This window comes from Coregonus lavaretus (genome assembly GCF_964263955.1).
Source record: "Coregonus lavaretus genome assembly, chromosome: 32".
Taxonomy (NCBI): Eukaryota; Metazoa; Chordata; class Actinopteri; order Salmoniformes; family Salmonidae; genus Coregonus; species Coregonus lavaretus.
Window position 1 is genome coordinate 6,889,600 of NC_140019.1, and position 19,504 is coordinate 6,909,103.

At 42.7% G+C, this 19,504-nt stretch overlaps 1 protein-coding gene across 1 annotated transcript in view; it reads left to right on the forward strand.

Annotated features, from left to right (window-relative positions):
- LOC311107952 (X-linked interleukin-1 receptor accessory protein-like 2) overlaps nt 1–19,504 on the forward strand; it is a gene marked incomplete at both ends in the record, with an annotated part of 286,318 nt that overhangs the window by 171,343 nt on the left and 95,471 nt on the right. The window contains 2 exons of the mRNA XM_084150578.1: nt 5,171–5,357; nt 5,587–5,740. Of these exons, the coding sequence (XP_084006704.1) occupies nt 5,171–5,357; nt 5,587–5,740 (341 nt within the window). The remainder of the gene's footprint in view (nt 1–5,170; nt 5,358–5,586; nt 5,741–19,504) is intronic.

A 19,504-nucleotide genomic window follows, 5' to 3' on the forward strand; every position in this document is an offset into this window, starting at 1 on the left:
AGGCACTGCATCGCAGTGCTAGCTGTGCCACTAGAGATCCTGGTTCGAATCCAGGCTCTGCCGTAGCCGGCCGCGACCGGGAGACCCATGGGGCGGCGCGCACAATTGGCCCAGCGTCGTCCAGGTTAGGGGAGGGAATGGCCGGCAGGGGATGTAGCTCAGTTGGTAGAGCATGGCGTTTGCAACGCCAGGGTTGTGGGTTCGATAAAATAATGTATGCAATAACTGTAAGTCGCTCTGGATAAGAGCGTCTGCTAAATGACGTAAATGTAAATACACTTTATCTAGTCATTGGCCTATATACTAATCTATTTGGTGCAGGTCATGTTGTTCTCCACATTACCATCTCTGGTAAACACACACTATATCAAATAAACTCAAAGTCTATTTGTCACATGCAGAGGATACAGAAGGTATAAACGGGGAAGTGAAATGGTTACTTGCATATTTGCATAGTAGCAATATCAAAAATAGACAGTGTCCAGATAAAAAATATATAATTATTTGATTATTCTTACCCAGACACACTTGTCTAAATTGATGGGTCATGTGAAAGAAATGCTATAACCACCCCCCAGCCACATCTAGCTAAGTGGATGGGTCACTATTGTCTAGACATGTAAACAAGTTCATGAAATACAATAGATGGCCGTAATCACCCCCAGACACACCTGGCTAACTTGATGGGTCATGTAATAATCTGGCGATGTGGAGTCTTTTGTTTAGACATGTATCTAGATAGCTAGCTAAACAATTAACCATAATTCCCAACCCATACAGTACTAGCAATACAAACTGATTGTCATAGCTAGCCACCATGCATGAATCTGCAGGTAGCCAAAGCTAACCAACAAGGTTCAATGTTAGCTAGCTAGCTAACAGTTGAGGAACAATGGGAAATTATGTAGGTCAGTTTGACAAAATTTGACAAAATTAGAAACGTATAATATCTGAAAATGTAGCTAGACTCTTACCCTTATACTGTACATGGATGAACGCATCATGGGCAGACTACTACCTCTTTATCAGCTTGTTTGGCCCGCATTGTGTCAAGTCACTCCGGTTCACACTGACCGTAGTAGTAGTCCATCACAACTTTTTCCCACTGATCTTTGTCTATAGCGCCTGCTAAAATTCAGGGCAGCCATGTTGTTGAGAACAGTCCAACGTTATATATTTCAAAAAAGCTGCGGTAGACAGGATTATCTTCACCTACTGAGCAGCTCACATTATAGGCAGAAGCATGCTATATGGCAGACCAATCCGAAATCATCTCTCGGCATGTCCAGCCCATCCAATCATGGCTAGCGGGAAGGTTCCTGTCTTTTTCCGTGGCTAAACCAACTAGGCTCATCATTTAACCATTTTATTTGTATTTACAGATTGCATACAAGTTTGTTATTAAGGCACATGAAAGTTCACGTTCCAGAAGGCATTTCAAATGCCTCTCCTGTGAAGTAGTGATGTGCGATATATGCCTAGTTTCTTGAAACGGGTCACATATAGCATGTTATATCTCCAGGAGAGGAGTCACCTTGACTCTGGCTGCGGGTAGATAGATAGCTAGCGAGAACGACCACCCGCTTGTCATGGTACACAGCACCTTTACTACATGGTGTGAAGCCTTGTGTTCTGTGTTCATCGGGACGGGGTAATCTCACCCACTTTATTCCCCGTCTGAACACTTATACTGTCATCTGAAATACTGGGGTGTCCATGCCATTAACTGGCCAGGTCTCCAGAGATTGGAGAGGGAGCGTGTTGTCTTTTGCTGGACCACTGCCCTCTGTCCTTGTCCTAACCCCCTAATTATACGTCCTAATTGGCATTTTGAAGAATAATCTTTTGGAAATGTTTTGACGTCTGAGTTGTGCGGTTGGACTCATGCTCTCCCGCCAGCGTGTCTGATGAAAGGCTGTCTGTCTAGAGACTCTGCACAATGATGGTCATGGACAATGGCCCCCTCTGTATAAGAACACTACTGTGTGTTTGTGTGACAACCGCACAGAAAGCATATTTGAGGCTGGAGAAAATCTGCCTCTATCTTTGATGTGCTGCTCTACATAGCAGCCCCAGAGGGGCCGACCTGTTAACCCTTTCAACCCACGCACCCATTTCACCTTGAACATCACACAAACCCATTGATCCAGGCTGAACCAACCACTGCAGATTGGTGATCTGGAAAGATTTTTCCACAAACAATGGCCCATGAGTCAACAGAAACATCATTGTTTGTATTGGTAAGGTGTTCTGATTCTTTCACTCATTGACCTGTTTGTTTTCATGGCTTTTCAACAACTGTTTTTCATTTCCTTGTAACATTTTGTTTCTGCTCGGTGTGTAGTACGAAAGAGAGAGAGAGAGAGAGAGAGAGAGTTTTATTTATTAAATTTTTTTTAAGGTCATTTACATCGGAGGTTTAATAGCTAAAGGAGTTGGGCCATCATGGTTAATTCTTAGTTAGAGTGGTTCCTATTGAAATTAAATTGGTGGCTCATACTCTCTGAAATATTTAGAACTCCTCTTTAAAACTTTACTAAATGTATCTCTTCTTCCCTCTCTTACAGGGAAATGGTAGAAATATAATTTCTACCCCATTTTAATCAATGGAATTGGCCTACATTTAGATTCTAAATGTAGGCCAAAATAAACATCTGTAAAATTATCCCTCTCTGAAATCCATATTTATTAAGCCCCTTTATTAAGTTCAACGAGTTTGCTGTGTTATTTTCAAACTCCAGAGCAAGCGAGGCAGGAGATTGCATAGGAAAGTTTCTCCATAGAGATTTTGAGGGACTTGTTATAGCACCTGGGGACGTGATAAAACCATTCATAAGCTCATAAAGCTTTAGCGTTGCGTCATAATTCATACCAATAGAATCAACCATTTCAAACTAACCTACATAATTAGCTTTTATTCCTTTTCCATCATTGACAAACAGATGGACAAGTGCCTTCTCATTAAATATAATGTTTAATCTCAATGAAAAATGTGTGTTAGTATTAGACAACAGTGCCAAGATTCTGCTCTCTGTGGTATAGGCCATCTCAGCGGACGATCCATAATGAAAACAGGTCAAATCACAGTGGCAGACAGTGCTCATTTCTATGAAGCTCATAGAGCAACACTTTTGTCAGTCAGTATAATTGGCCTTTGGGTCCTCCTAGGCCCGTCTTCCAGCCACAGAGAGTGTTACATGAGAGCTAAGGCCTGTGGAGGAAAGGAAGAGAATGAGGTTCATTATCAGTGAATTAATCGATTTCACCTCCAACTTCCTCCTCATCCTCTCCCTGTGTGAGTGCAATGCCTGTGGCAGTGTTCCCTGGAGAGCTGTCCCGTGTACAGTATGTCTCCTCCTCCAGGGCTGGGAGCTGCGATGTCACTGCTGCTGAGACACAAATCGCAGGTGATCTCCACAGACAAGCCTCTTCCAGATGTTTGTTCCCAGGCTATGTACTTTCTCAGGTGGTTCTGAGACAAAGCAGCAGAACAGAACAACATGGCCGACCTACCTGCAGCAGGGTCTCAGTCACTCTCTCGGTCGTCTATGGAGATTTACCCCATAGAGCTCCAAGGTCAGATCACTGCAATTAAGGGCTCCTGCTTTGACCTCCGGTCCTCTAACGATATAGGAAACTACATAGCACCGTTAATGTGTTATGGTAATTTATTGAGATCTACTGTGGATAGAGCCTGATGCACAGTTGACCTCTGCTATGAGTGCATGTACACAGTTTGGCTCTCTGTGCCCCGGCTCACACGGAAACCTGTGTAGGGGAAATTACATGTGAAATCAGCCTGGGAGGAAGTCATGCAGGCTAATGGATGTTCTCAATGCTTATTCAATCATGTCTCAAGAGGGTTAAGAGCCCGGGCACACTGACCCATGCGACCCATGTGACAGACGGACGGACGGACTCACCTGGGTGGGCAGCATCTTGAAAGTTGTTGTATGTTGGATTAATTGTCAAATTAATTTGAACCTCACATTAACAGATGTAAACATGAACTGTGAAAAACACAAATACCTCTTTATTAAGCATATAATTCAATTGGCGAGGTGTAACCTGAGCATTTTCATTTGAAAGTAATTGCAGGAGGGTAGTGATGAATTATTAATGCAGTGGCAGCAGTCGGATCAGGATTGCACAATAGTTATGCAGTGTGATTAACTTCCAGCTAATTGTCAGTAACAGATCAGTGGAAATAACTTCCTCATTTTGTCCTAAGTGACTTCACACATCTGTCCTCTGTTTGTCCATTATTTGTCACGGTATTAGACTGTTGTCACCAAACACCGTGAGCACCCTTGTGAACAGTATTTCAGTCATAGTTCATTTTCTACTTGAGTAAATAAAGGAACCCAGGACAGCTGTACTCTCCATCTCTATTGGCTGGGACCGCAGCCAGGAATTCTACACACACAAAACAGCAGATATGTCAGACAATCTACAAACTCACACACACACAAACACAAACCCCGCCTGATGTCCAAGTCTAAAACCAGCTAAATGTTTCATGCCGAAATGTTAAATCTTTGCATCAAACAGACTGAACTCGCTAGTGGAGGTTCAGGGAGCGTTAGCGTTTGAGAGGCTGACACACAACACCACGCAGGGCAATCCCATGCCTGAAGGCCCTCATGCATTTTCAATTGGGGGAGGATGCAGCAGTCACTCTCTACATATTGTACTGTAGCCTTGTGTAGTAACCATGGCAGTAGCTGCGTGTGGAACTGGGTGCCACTTGCCCTGACACAGGCGTCCCTGAAGGAGACTTGTACATCTGGCTGGTGCCTGCCTATTGAAATAATATGCTAATTCATTCTCCATACAGTATGTGCTCTTGCCACTTCAGGGGGAGTCACATCTCTTTACTAATTGAAGCATTTTGAAATATTCCATTCAGGTAACCTCCATGTTCAACTAGCCCATTGTTCTTGATCTGGTTACCTGGAAACTAAAAAAGTAAAAAGAGGCCCCACTTCACATCATCACAGGCAGGCAGGGAGGCATTGATGGAATGAATGGCAGTGTCTAAGATCTCTGCTGGTTTATAGATGAAACCACCTGGAGAAATCGATGTGTGCTTTTGTGTGTGTGATGACTGTTGGCTAGAGGTGAACTTGGGGAAACATAAAGCCTCCTGTGTTATGCTCCCTGCCTGCAGAAACTCCACCTACTGCATGAAGGTGTCCATGTCCTTGGCGGTGGAGGAGAATGACGAGGGCCTGTGCTTCAACAGTAAAATACGCCACCTGGAGAAAGCCGAGATCACTAAAAGCAAGATGATCAACTGCCCCGACATCGAGGATTACCTCGCCCCTTACAAGCAGCCCCAGATGACCTGGTTTAAGGTAACAACCCTTATTCTCTGAAAATTCCCATAAGGCTCTGGTCGAAAGTAGTGCACTGTATAGGGAATAGGATGCCATTTGGGTTGCAGTGCTAGTCTTTGTATATGAACCGATGAAGGTCAGCTCTGGTGGACTAATGGGTATCTTATTAAACTAAACTAAAAATAGTTGAAAGTGACATGATGTAACATGGTGTGTGTGGTGTTGATGTGGTGTCCTGTCTGTCTAGGAGTGTGAGAAGAAGACATGGCGGAGCTCCATCATGGTGAACACCACCAACATCTGGTTCCCTGAGGTGCAGGAGGACGACGGGGGGAACTACACCTGTGAGCTCAAGTATGGCAGCCGGGTGGTGAGAAGGACCACAGAGCTCAAAGTCACAGGTGAGCCCCCCATATCATGTGGTGTGTTTGTGTCTGTCTGTCTGTGTGTGTGTGTGTGTGTGTGTGTGTGTGTGTGTGTGTGTGTGTTGTGTGTGTGTGTGTGTGTGTGTGTGTGTGTTTGTATGTGCACAATGCTAAAAAGAGTTTGACAGATGGCCACGATTATCATTTAGAATGACGTGATCTGAAATCAGCTGCCGCGAACAGTGAACGTAAAGATTTACATCAATGTCCAAATGCAGGATGCACTTTTGCACTCTTACACTTAATATTCTGATGCCCCTTCCTCTCAAAGTCTGGTAGATCAAAGATAAAACACTGTGCGCTTGCTGTAAACCGGATGCACTGCGGAGACACACCATTTATCACAGGAGCATAGTGGAGCGTCACTGTGTATCTGTGATGCATCAGCCCTCAGTGTAAACGCTGGCATCCACCGTGACGTGAGATGGATTTATTTATTCACATTTTGGGCTTGTGCCTCCTCTGCTGCCTCTGTCATGAAGCAGACAGACAAGCAGGCAGGCTGGGATTCCAGGCCAGTGAGTCTGACCCTTGGGGTGTGTGCTGGGTCCCTACTGCAGGAAGAGCAGCTGCCAACTGCAGTGTGAAATCAACCCCCCAGCTCATTCACCCTGCCTGCCTGCCTAGCCCCCCTCTGAAACAGAGCGGAGCCAATCTGCTGGAGCCCCAAGACTGGACTAGGCAGGCAGCACTGACTCTGACTCTAGCTACACTACAAACAGAACAGAAACACACGGAAACTACACACAACCACAAGTCCACCATATACATACAGCAATGGAACTGAAACAGATAGGAGCCTATACCAGACAATACAGAGTGAAAGACAGTTCTATCACCATGTAAACTGCAACACACACACACACACACACACACACAGGGCCGTAAAACCTCTGAAATGCTATTTGGAGAACAGCAAAAACAAGAAAAAATTACCCCAGCCATTATCACATTGCTGTAACTTAATTCACCTCAGTCGACCTACAAACACATAGCCTATTAGCTATACAATTAGCCGCTACACATTAACTCAGCACGGGATTAAAAACTATAATTGAATACGTACAGAGGGCTCTCTTAGCAGATCAAGTATTTTATTAACAAAAGGTAAACAAATACATTTGCTTTATAGGACCTTTATTTGTTGTTGCAGTTGTACACCTAATTTGCTGCAATTCTACAGATTTTTGCCATGTTTGATATAGGGGACTTGGGGCGGTTCTGGCCAGGTTCCAACCGATATGTCTTTGTACAGCGCACTCTGTGAACGGCGCAACATCAATTGCCTTACACTCCCTAAAAGCGCCGGTTGTCCCGATTCATATACTGTACGCTATTGCAAGCGAAGCTGTGAGATTTCCTGTGCCTGTGAAACTCCCAGCTGTGCTTGCAGTAGCGCATATGGAACGGGAGAGTCTTGTGGATGCAACAATAGTTTCATCTCGCTGTAATGTTCTCAGGTGGGTTTATAGCTCTCAAAGGGGAAAAAGACAAAATAATTTCATAGAATTTAAACAACACCAACTTCTTTTGGTCACAGACGGATGAAATCACTTAAAGCTGAAGTTGTAACGAGTCTGCACACATTTGAATGGTGTCTCAGCGCAACTCAGAGAACATTTCATTTATATGAAATGTTGCCAATATTGTACCGTAACTAAATATGATCATATTTATTTTACAGTTATAAGAAAGGTGAAATCTTATAGTAAGTCATTTATAATTAAAACTCTATTGCCCCACTTTTGTTGAATAGGAATAAAATAACATATGAGTTTTCATAATATTAGTATTATGACTTGCGCTTGTGTCCTCAAAAGTGAGTATACCTCAGCAATTTATAACAAGTTTTACCAGAAAGGTGAGTTCCAGACCTTTCTAAAACTATGCAGCATTACCAATTATTGTTTATGGCCATCTCATGAAAAATAATTACTTTTGGGTATGTCTATTTAGGCGGAAATCAAAATGTTGCACTATCATTCAATAATAATAATAATAATAATAATAATATGCCATTTAGCAGACGCTTTTATCCAAAGCGACTTACAGTCATGCGTGCATACATTTTTTTTTGTGTAATTCAAGAGGTTTATATCTGAGCGAAAGTGACTAACAAAATCAATGGGGGCCCCCTGGAGGTCAGGGCCCCTGGGCACGTGCCGTGCGTGCCCAGTCGGTAATTCTGCCATGATTACTACAAGTTTAGATAGCTGGCTAGACTAACTAGACTCATTTACCAATCTATTTTTGTTTACTTACATGGGCTAATTGAGTGACTGTGTGTGAGGTGGCATAACAAGACAAAAACTGCTGATGCACAACCAAATTTCGAAATTGCACCTTGTGTATTTTATTATTCTAACTCTCAACAGTAAGTTGGGACCCCGACTGAGTGATTTTTTTATTTTTATAATAATAATATGGAGGTCCGGACCTCAGTATCTTCATATGTAGCTACAGTCTTACACACACACACACACACACACACACACACACACACACACACACACACACACACACACACACCATTTTACATGTTACAACTCAGGGACCAAAACAGGCACAGTACTATGCTTCACTAAACAACAGTATTCAATGAGCTAGCATTACAAAGCCAGAACAGAGGTGGTAGCGGCAGGCTAATAAAATCTGCAAAAATGAAAGACATCTGCTTCACTGAAATGTGAAGAATATGCTTGTCTTGTCAGTTAACTGAGCCATTGTTTGGTCACTTACTCACATGCCTTCTGCCGAGCTAAGCGCTAGGCGTGCTAGTTCCAGTGAGTGGTGTAATGTTGGAGCTGGATTCCACATGGTTTACAGCCTGCCTGGGGTGCTGACCCGTAGGATCAGATGCCATGTTAGTGTGCTGCTGGTTGGGTGGTGAGCCAGGGTCAGACAAGGCCTGGGTTAGTTAGCTTTAAGCACACAGAGAGGTCAATCAGGACACTCAGGCTTCCAGGGGGCAGGGGGTTCATCCTTGGTCAGAATTAAACTGCCCCCTCCACCCTAAAAGAGCCAGCAGCCTGTTTGGTTATAGGTCAAAGTGAATCAGAGGGGTTGCACTGTGGGTAGAATATAGCCACCATGGACTCAGTGGACGAGGCTGTTGGGGATGTTGTGAGAGACAATAATAATATATTTAAATACTTGCCTACTTGCTTAGAGGAGTAATAATAATGGTGTTGCTGGCCGGGCACTGTTTTAAGCTACCCTGTTTGGGTCCATATGCCTTGTATTACTGTAGCATTGTATGACACCCTTGTTTATTTCAGTATTCAACGAGCGTCAGGTAGCTTAGCAGGTAAGAGTGTTGGGCCAGTAACCGAAAGGTCGCTGGTTTGAATCCCGAGCCGACTAAGTGAAAGAACCCTAATTGCTGGATAAGAGCGTCTGCTAAATGAATAAAGTGTAAAAATGTATTTCACTATCCTAATGCGACATGGTAAGAGGCAACAACAGAGCCAACAATAAGGCCTTGGAAGGAGCCTGAAGGGCCAATCTGCTACTGAATGGCCTGCAGTATAATAGCAAAACAGTACTGAACTCACTCAGAGTGGAGGGGAGGCTAAACCTTGGCAAAGGATCAGATTTGTGCCCAATAACCAGTATGACCAAGAAAAGCCTCTTCTCCCTCTCCACAGTCAGCACCCTGGTCATAAATATTTAAAAATGCATTTCAAAGTAAAATTCCTCTTATGAAAGAACATTGCATTCAGGCTAAATTTAACAGTCACTGCGAGAGGTGAGTTACCACGGTCATGCGTCTCCAAAACTCATTCGAATATTGTAACACCTTCCGCAGCTGGTTAAGTCAACAATGGGAGAGATGATGGGCCGTGCATGAATCCTGAATCCTCTCTCCCTCTCTCCCGCCTTCTCAGCTAGGCCTGTCAGTTCTGCCTTTAGACTCTAGCCTCTTGGCTACCTTTTTACCCATATGGAAACCCCATGACCTATTTATTTTATTACCTCATAATTCATCATGAAATTGGCTGTGTTCACATGGGCTTTGTCCTGCTCTTTCCCCAGATCAGTGTGACTGCTTTCTATTTTCTTAGGAGAAGTGAAATGGAGAACAAGAAAAAGTATCCTTTGGGTCTTTTGGGGAAAATATGAGCCCTTTAATTTAAGAAACATGGTAGAGTAAGGAGCAGTTCAGTCCAGCAGATAGAATTGCTTCCCAAAAAATGTAATATTAAGTGGTTTTCTAGCAACAGAAAACTATGTGCGTCAGAGAGAGTATGATTTTTTACCAATGGTGCTCGAATGTCCTCAAGGAAAGGTTAGTCCATCAAATATTAAGATGCGTACAGAACAAAAATAAAACATGCATGATTCTAAACTAAATGTATATTTCTGTGGTGAGGGAAATGATTGTCAATGGTACCGATACAGATACCACTGAAAACAGCCGAGAAGATGTAGGGCCTGTATGCCATTTATAAAATATATGCACTAAACCATTTTAAATACTTTCACTGAACTGTATTTAAAGTATATTGCAGTTTTGAAATCTAGTGTATCTTTGTGATTGCTATATTTCTATACTATAAATGTTTATAAATGGCTTTAAACGTAGTACATTACATTACCTGTGATTATCCTCCCTCCTTTACTCAGGGAATCTGAGCTGAGTCACATATCTTTTAGCCAGCATATGAATATCAAATGATGCCCAAAATGGATTTTACTTGTTTCGACACTGAAAATGCATTAAGATTGAATAACGAGACACACACAACCCATAACACTGTGGTCAAACCTTGGATAGATCACATTACAAGCAAGTGAAGCAGATACATTCAATTTGGAGTTAAGCCTACTGCTAAAGCAGATTGAAGTGGTGACATATCTAAATGCGTGTGGTCATGGGTCCTTAAGTAGTGCAGCTACGCATTGTTCCTGCGGAGGAGAGGAGAGGAGGGCGAGACTGCAGTGATGGAGAGGAGGAGAGGAGGGGAGGAGAGAGGAGAGGAGAAGAGTGTGTGATAATAAGCTAATGGGAAAGAGCAGGATGTATGGCCTGTCTCTAGACACCAGAGTGTCCTGTTTGTCTTCATATGCCAGGTGACGCCATCGGACGATAAACACGTTTGTTTCAGTGGAGTCAAAAGCTCTGGAATACTTGGGTTTCATGTTAAATAAGTCCACACCTTGTCAGGACACACATAACGGCCGGGTGTCTTCCCCAGATGAGGCGTGACAGGGCTGGCGTCGAGAGGAAGCGATTGCCAATCACTCTCTCTTGCCAGAGGGGGTTACCTTTTCTCTCCTTTCACACACACACACACTGGGGGGGGGGACATAACACTGTACTGAGGACATGTCCCTAAACCTTGTCCCCAAGCAACTGCCTTTGTGAGTGCTTTTATATTACACCTTTAGCGGATTTGACAGAAAGAATTGTGTGAGATTCAGAAACTATTGCAAACATGAGATTTGACTAAATTAGGCTTTTGCCATATTGAGTAAATATGAACACTATAGGCCTACTTACTTTAGTTGAATCCCAATACCTTATATTATCTCAAGTTTACTCATTAACATTCTGAACAGTACCATTGGAGGACTTTTACTCTGGAGGTACCTCTTAAACTTGAATAGTCACTTTAATAACTCTACCTACATGTACATATTACCTCAATTACCTCGACTAACCAGTGCCCCCGCACATTGACTCTGTACCGGTACCCCCTGTATATAGCCTCGCTATTGTTATTTTACTGCTGCTCTTTAATTATTTGATACTTGTATTTCTTATTATTTTATATAGTATTTTTTTTTGTGATTATTTTTTTTCTTAAAACTGCACTGTTGGTTAAGGGCTTGTAAGTAAGCATTTCACTGTAAGGTCTACACCTGTTGTATTCAGCGCATGTGACAAATACAATTTGATTTGATTTGATTTAAATGCCTGCTCTAATGGATGTCTCATATGAATAAGTGACAGGTAAGGTGACAAAGGAAGTTGAAGTGAGATCTCATTGTCTGTGTTAACAGCTCTAATAAACCTGGAAAGTTATCAGAGACCTCTATCCGGGTCAGGAGAGATGTATTATTTGGAGGTGAGTTGATACCCAGTGATTACCGATGGAAGAAGCACAGTGGGGACTCTTCAATTTGATTCACTCAGTGAGTTGGAAAATTAGAAGCATGAATAGGCTCATTTGTTCATCGACAGGAAACACTCTCAGTCACTGGTCAAGCTAATTGCATTATACCACCTAGAGATATTTCCTCCCGAGAATAGTTTTGAGGTTTTTCCGCTTTATTTACTCACAAAAGATAAACTTAGGAGTGAAACAGAGCCGAACTACTAATCTGTCTACACATATCAATTCAGTCACAAGAGCTGTATTACAAGAACTTTGATGTCTCACTGCAAATATGCAAATTGGAAGAGATAATAGATAAGAGTGTGTAAAGCTAATGTGGAGTTGCAATCTGAGAGTGCACCATATCCAAAGTAGAATTAGTAAACCACTACTGTGTTTAAATCCAGAGGCCATCAGATTGATTTTAAAGACTGAATAAACTGAGTCAATGAGGGTGTCTGGGGTTTGACACAGTGCAGCCTCAGCCTTGGACTCCTCCTGCCTCTATTTCTTCTTATCTTTCTCTTTTTCATTTCATTAGAATTCACAGCGTGTCAAGATACGCAGAAAGAACGGCCCAGTCACTCTATGTCTGGTGACAATTCTAATGAAGACGGCATTATTAAAAAGGGGCCCCTTTAATATTATTGACTAATAGTTGAATAATGAAATCAGTATTAATAGATCATTCATTCAATAGATCATCATCATTCATAATGGTCCACTGAGGGATAATTGGTTAATCAATACAGCCTAATTATAGCCTCACAGTATTGTGTGTCTGGTGTTGCCAGCGACCTGGAGGTTGACTTGAAGCTTTTAAACAGCATATTGGTATTGATTTTAAGTCTATATTATTTAGCATGACAAGGTAGTGAATTAGAGCTCTGTCATCCTCAGCGCAGCTCTCGTTACAATTCAGGAGCTTTGGATGAGCTTGATGCCCTGAATATCATTATGCCAGCTTCACTTCCATGAACTTTGTCATCTTTTGTTTTTGACAAGCGGTGTCTGGCAGGGTCTGTGTTAGATTTGTATAATTGAAAAGACGGTTTCCTTTCTAATTCTGTCTTGGTTTGCTGTATATTGGGTGGCCAAAGATATTTGGGGGTTTGGTATTGGACATTTTGAACTTGTTTGTCAAATTGCATGTTTTACATTAATAGACCTTGTGATGTTGCAGTTGATTTGAGTCAGAACGGTCCTAAATATTGTAAAGAAAATCTGCTCGAAACTGTGGTAGACTAGTGCTTGTTTTATATTGATGAATTCCCTATCGATTGTCACAATTTACTGACCTTGTTATTACTTTTGACTGCCGCGCTTGATTATAACCACATTTTCCCCAAACAGGCACCTCTCTTTTCTCTTCCCATCCTAGAGCTTCATAGTGTAACAGACCACAGCCCCATGTCTCCCTGCCTGCCTCCCTGCCTTCTGTACAGAGACACAGACAGCTCGCTCTGACAACTTGATTCCACACCCCCTTACTTCTCCTCCACACTCTGAGAGAAGAAGACAATGTTATCTTTCTCTGCAGAGCACAATAACCCCAAAATCATAGCTGCTCTGTTACTATTCCCAAGAGATACTGCATTGAATAGAAAAAATACACCATGGTGTGTTCAGCTCTATCAACGTACATTTGCACATCACAGATAAGTGTTGTATTACTCTATGGATCTAATATAGCTATTGTCTGCAGTTAACTTCCACTTCCTTTGAAGCATGTAACAATAATAAAGACGACTATATTTCATCTAAATGTCCATTTAAAGCCAGTCCATAGCAAAACAGGGCTATGTTGGTACATTCTGAAATCCCAGAGAGGATCTTGTTGGCTGTCGGAGTAGGAAGGAATCCAGCCACTCTGCCACACTTTCCTGTGTTGTGCTCATTTGTCACAGTGATGGAAGGCTAGTGCAGGCCCTGCTGCGGTTAGAGTAATGTTATGTGGTGCTGCTCTAAGAGACTTACTAGTTGTAATGTGGACATTTACATCCATCTGTACGTCCCATTACACTCTTTCAATGGCCTGCCTGATCGCTCATTACCGACGGCATAGCTGAGTGCCCAAACAGACAGTTTCTATACCCAAGCCAAGGGGGTCACCATTTCGGTTTGGTCCGGTTCCACTGGAAGATCACAACGTTTCGCAACGCAACGTTTGAGATAATTGCTTGTGTAGAAGCAAGAAGTCATCTTTGATTTCCCCATAACTTGCAGGGCAGCATATCACGCAACTCACTGAATCAAACACTCAGAATGTACAGTATACTGCATAATGGACAGCCTGCACATTAGCCATCACACAGTAACTCCATATTTCCCACAAATAGTGAAGACGACGACAACATTTAAAGTTAACAGAATGTTCTGGTAATGCAGGGATTTACCCCCATGTACACAAACAATATTCTGGGAGCTCATGTTGGCAATAACAAGGTAGGTCCCATCCCAGAGGGCTCAAGAGAGTATCTCCTGTTTTGGCTGCCAGAGAGAAACAGCAGATTAACTTTTCTTCTGTGGCATTGTGTTGGATTTGGGCAAGGTATTGGTGGGGTGCAGAGTGGAGCGAGAGAATGAGGGAAATAGTCCCATTATGCTGCAGTGTCATCCCCAATGTCACTGCAGTAACAGTTCAGCAATTCTCTAAATGGGGGAGCGTTGGAGCACAGATTGATATACACTGATGTGCAATGACAGTGTGATTTATCGGGGGGCATACAACCTTCTCCCCACAAGCCAGGCCGGGCAGGCGGAGGAGTAAAGCAGGGCAGGCGGGATCGCCCATGAGTCAGCACATTCTCACTCCACCACCAGTCCGCCACACACGACATTATACTGGAAATCAACAAGTTAATATGAATCTTCCTTAATGCCTGTAACTGGGTTATCTCCCTCCTGTAACGCTCATAAATATCTGTGGTAGGGCTATTGTATGGGATGTATATTGAATTATGTAACAAAAATTGTATTCATATGGACAAGGAATCCAGTACATTTGGATACTACTGAATAATAGTGTTGGGTCTGACTAGTTTGTTCAGAAAGAAAATATTGCTCAGGAAGAAATAGAGAAACAGAAATGTTGCAGTTGGCTTTAGTGATGTTTTTTTCAAGAAATCCTGAAGTAACCTTTATCATAATAAGAGCCCTTCAGCATGATATTGTTTGACTGGGTATCATTCCCCACTTACAGAAACCCAAATACAATCAGGGATAGTTCACTCAAAAACAAAATGACACATTGGTTTCATTACCCTTTAAGCAGTCTATGGACAAGGTATGACAGCAATCCATGCTTTGGTTTAGTTTACCTGGCACTGTTTCCACATGCTAACATTTTAGAATTTGTGGCACGAATCCCATTCAAGTCATGGGACTGATATTAGCATTTTTCGCCAAGGGGCGGTGCACAATTGGCCCAGCTTCTTCTGGGTAAGGGAAGAGTTTGGCCGGGGGGATTTCCTTGGCTCATCGTGCTCTAGCGACTCCTTGTGGCGGGCCGGGTGCCTGCAAGCTGACTCTGGTTGTCAGTTGGACGGTGTTTCCTCCAACACATTGGTACGGCTGGCTTCCAGGTTAAGCGAGCAGTGTGTTAGGAAGCAGGTCATGTTTCGGAGGACGCATGACTCTTGACCATCGTCTCTCCCGAGTCCGTTGGGGAGTTGCAGCGATGAGACAAGATCGTAACTACCAATTGGACATCATGAAAAAGGGAAGAAAATAAATAAATAAATATATATATATATATATATATATATATATATATATATATATATATATATATATATATATATATATATATATATATATACATTAAAAAAAAGTAAGGACACCAATATAACATTTTGTAATTTGGGTGAACTATCCCTTTAAACCACTGTCACCCTAAACTGACCGCTTATGAGAACAACATTAGAAAAGCTGGCCCAGCAGTTGACCAACAAGCTGATTTAATATATTCTTATATCAACTACAGTATAGAAACGTTGGTTGAAATAACAGCTCTCTATCTCTCCATCTCTGAATGTGTGCTAAGTTGTGTCAGTCCGAACAGTTTGTCTTCTGTCGATATCATGGCCAGTATTTGGCTTGAAACTGGTCAAACAATGGAGGTTGTGTGTGAGTCTGAAGAGTCAGTGCTTTATGAATCTAAACCTCTGTTCCGCCCATCTCCTAAAGCATGTTATGCAAAATTAGAGGAAAATTTGCACTCAACCATCAATCATTCCAATTCATTTATGAAACCCTTTTTACATCAGTAGTTGTCACAGTGCTTTTGCATAACCCGGCCTCATGACCATTCTCATCATTTCGTTGTCATCATTTCCTTATCAGCTGTTAGTGTTGGCTATGACGCTGGGAAAGCTAGCTAGCCATTTTAGTGTATCCGGTACACTTCTGTAGTTCGTTGTAGTTTTTTTCAGCCATTGTGAGGAGAGGTAGATTTGCTCAGAGAGCTAACATCCCATCTCTCCAGTTTTTGTTCAAACTTGAATTTCCATTTTAATTTGTCATCTCTTCCTTTTAATAGTTAGTTAGTGTGAAGTGCTCGTCTCACAGCTGGTAAGACCCAGAGTAGAGATATTTACCTCACCAAACCCATCAATACACACCCGGATCAATCTGAAATATTCAGCAAGGGATCACTGGAGGCTACTAGGATTTCATATGGCTGATGGCATTGAGTAATTATTCAGTCGGGCTAGCTTGAGACAATGATAAGAGCAATGCTCAGTCTTCTGGGAAGATATGTACATGCTATTTCACCCTGCCATCAGGTTCCACATAATTGTTGCTGAGAAAAGTGCTCATTCAATTAATTCTCTTGTTGTCGTGTACTGTCAATATATTAAACATTTCCTGTATCTCTGTGTGGGTTTAGTGACTGTGGTCTTCATGTATTATTCAGTAGCCCACAAATAATGTATTGCGTGGAAGTGTCTGCTTTCCTGATTCAATCTTAGATTTGCATCAATTTAAGCACAATAAGATAATAGTGTGTGCATATTGATTGCCTCTTTATCTTCGTGGTGGCCTGCAGAAGTTTCTCCACAGTCTCAATCTCTTCATTAGTTTTGTGTCACTTTGCCTACTTGGGGTTCTTCAATAAGGCACCAGTCTCTGGGCTGGCCCCTCACTCTTGCCGGCTGTGACTGTGAGCTTATCGACAGATTCCCACATTACCATTCGCTGCATGGAGGACGTTGCCAGGCACAGATAAATGGGTTGCTGGCCCTGAGCTGGGGTTGCAGCGGTGAGGCTACGGGATAACGAAGGCACTGTCACTGGAGCCCACTCTGTGGTGGTGGGAGGGGGATATGAGGAGGATTTAATGAACCCCACCCCCTCAGAGGTTTATCGTGTATCTCATGGAGCTCAGGATTCCTCTTTGATCCTCACCATTGGTCACTGTACAGTGTGTTTCTGCCAGAGGAGAGGGAGGGGAAACAAGAAACAAACTGATAAACCACAGGATCTCCCATGAAAATAGTATTCCCATCACTGTTACATGAACCTCCCCCTCCTACTGTATGTGCTATAGCATGACAGTCAGGAAGGCATAGAGTCCTCCATGTATCCCCTGCTCGGGCTCTGGCCCTGCTTGCTGTGGCTGCAGAGCTCCAGATAGGTTCCTCCCTGCACTGCTGAGACGGCATTCAGCCCTCACTCCTAGCAGGAGGACACTGAGACTGCATTCAGCCTAACTCCCCAGCCCCATCACCAGCCCCAGCAGCAGCGTCCTGCCCCAGCTCTGGCCCCTGCCCCAGCTCCATCCCCAGCCCCAGTGTCCCTCCCCAGCTCCAACTCCAGCCTCAGCCCCAGCGTCCCTCCACAGCGTCCCTCCCCAGCTCCAACTCCAGCCTCAGCCCAGTCTTCCTCCCCAGCACTAGCCCCTGCCTCGCTCCACTAATGGGAAAGTAAATTGGAGCCCAGGCTTAATCACTGCACTGAGGACTTCATAAATAAGTGGATTATTAAAGCCGCAATCATCTGCTAATTCTGCACTAAAAGGACTCTCATCATAAAGGGGCTTGTTTTCTTCTCTTTCACTTTCAGCCCTGATCCAGGGATTACCAAGGTAATAGTGTTACGGGGGGCAGTCAGAGGGGTGGGCTGGTGGTGGTGCCACATCAGTTGTCAGAGCACCTTACCGATCACTGCACCTGTACACAGCCCATCTGAAATTAGCCCACCCAACTACCTCATCCCTATATTGTTATTTATTTTGCTCTTTTGCACCCCAGTATCTCTATTTGCACATAATCTCTTGCACATCTAGCATTCCAGTGTTAATACTATTGTAATTATTCTGCACTATAGCCTATTTATTGCCTTACCTCCATAACTTGCTACATTTGCACACACTGTATATATATTTTCTGTTGTATTTCTGACTTTGTTTTTTACCCCATATGTAACTCTGTGTTGTTTTTATTGCACTACTTTGCTTTATCTTGGCCAGGTCGCAGTTGTAAATGAGAACCTGTTCTCAACTGGCTTACCTGGTTAAATAAAGGTGAAATAAAAATAAAAATAAATTAGGCAATGGGCAGACTAAGTTAGAAATCAACTGTCAGGAGCCCTAGCTAAAGAGGAGTGTCTTCCCAGCTAACAACAAACATTCCTTAAGAGTCTCATTAGGTCATTTTCATAGGAATGTTCCTGTGATGTACAAGGAGTTTTTCCAAGAGACCATTCCCTTAATGTCAAATAGAACTTACCCAGAACGTGATTACCATGTTCTCAGAACTTAAGATATGAATGTTATAGACACATTTCATAGGAACGTTGCAAGAACATTCATGTGTCCAGTTTTCTGTGGGTTAGGAGAATATTCCATCAACGTCCCACCAACCATACACAGAACATGGTTGCCATGTTCTTAAGCTATTCATGTTCTAGACAGGTTTCATGGAAACATTGCAAGAACTTTTGTGTCCCACATCATGTCTTGTTACTGCTGCTGAGCCAATCAAGGCCCTGATTGGTAAACCACTGATCATTCATAGCTCTTTGTCTGCTGGCAAGGTTAGGGATACTCACATACATTACTTTTAAGATACAACGTTTTCAACTTCCATATTTGACACACATGATTACATTGTGCATGTTCATTTATACAATAATTGTTGTTCAACATGTCCTCACCTGGGATTAGAACTCACAACCTCTTGGTTCACATTACTCCGATCGTCCTGCTACACCACGACATCCGTGTCAGGTATCAGTTAATCTCTCATTGTTGATTTTATTGACTTATTTCAGCAATTTAAGGGCTTTTTGTATAGTTGTCTAATGTTGGTGGGGCGTATTAACTTGTTTTAATGATACTCCTGAATTACTATGATCAATAACATATTTACTTGAGTGTACTGTTAACAGAGCTGAGATTTAATTCAAAGTACATTCACCCTATTGCTTACACCTATTAAGTTGTTTTATATCTACACTTATAAGTGTCTAGGGAGGAGGGGTTAGGGTTTCTTCTGGACAGGGCCTAACTATACTGGACAATAAGCACATTTCCCTAAGAGATTTATCTTATTGGGACAGTGGTAATGGCGTTCATCATTGGTGCTAGTGGCCTGGGTTCGAGACATGCCAAGGGAGTTACCCTACTCTCACATTC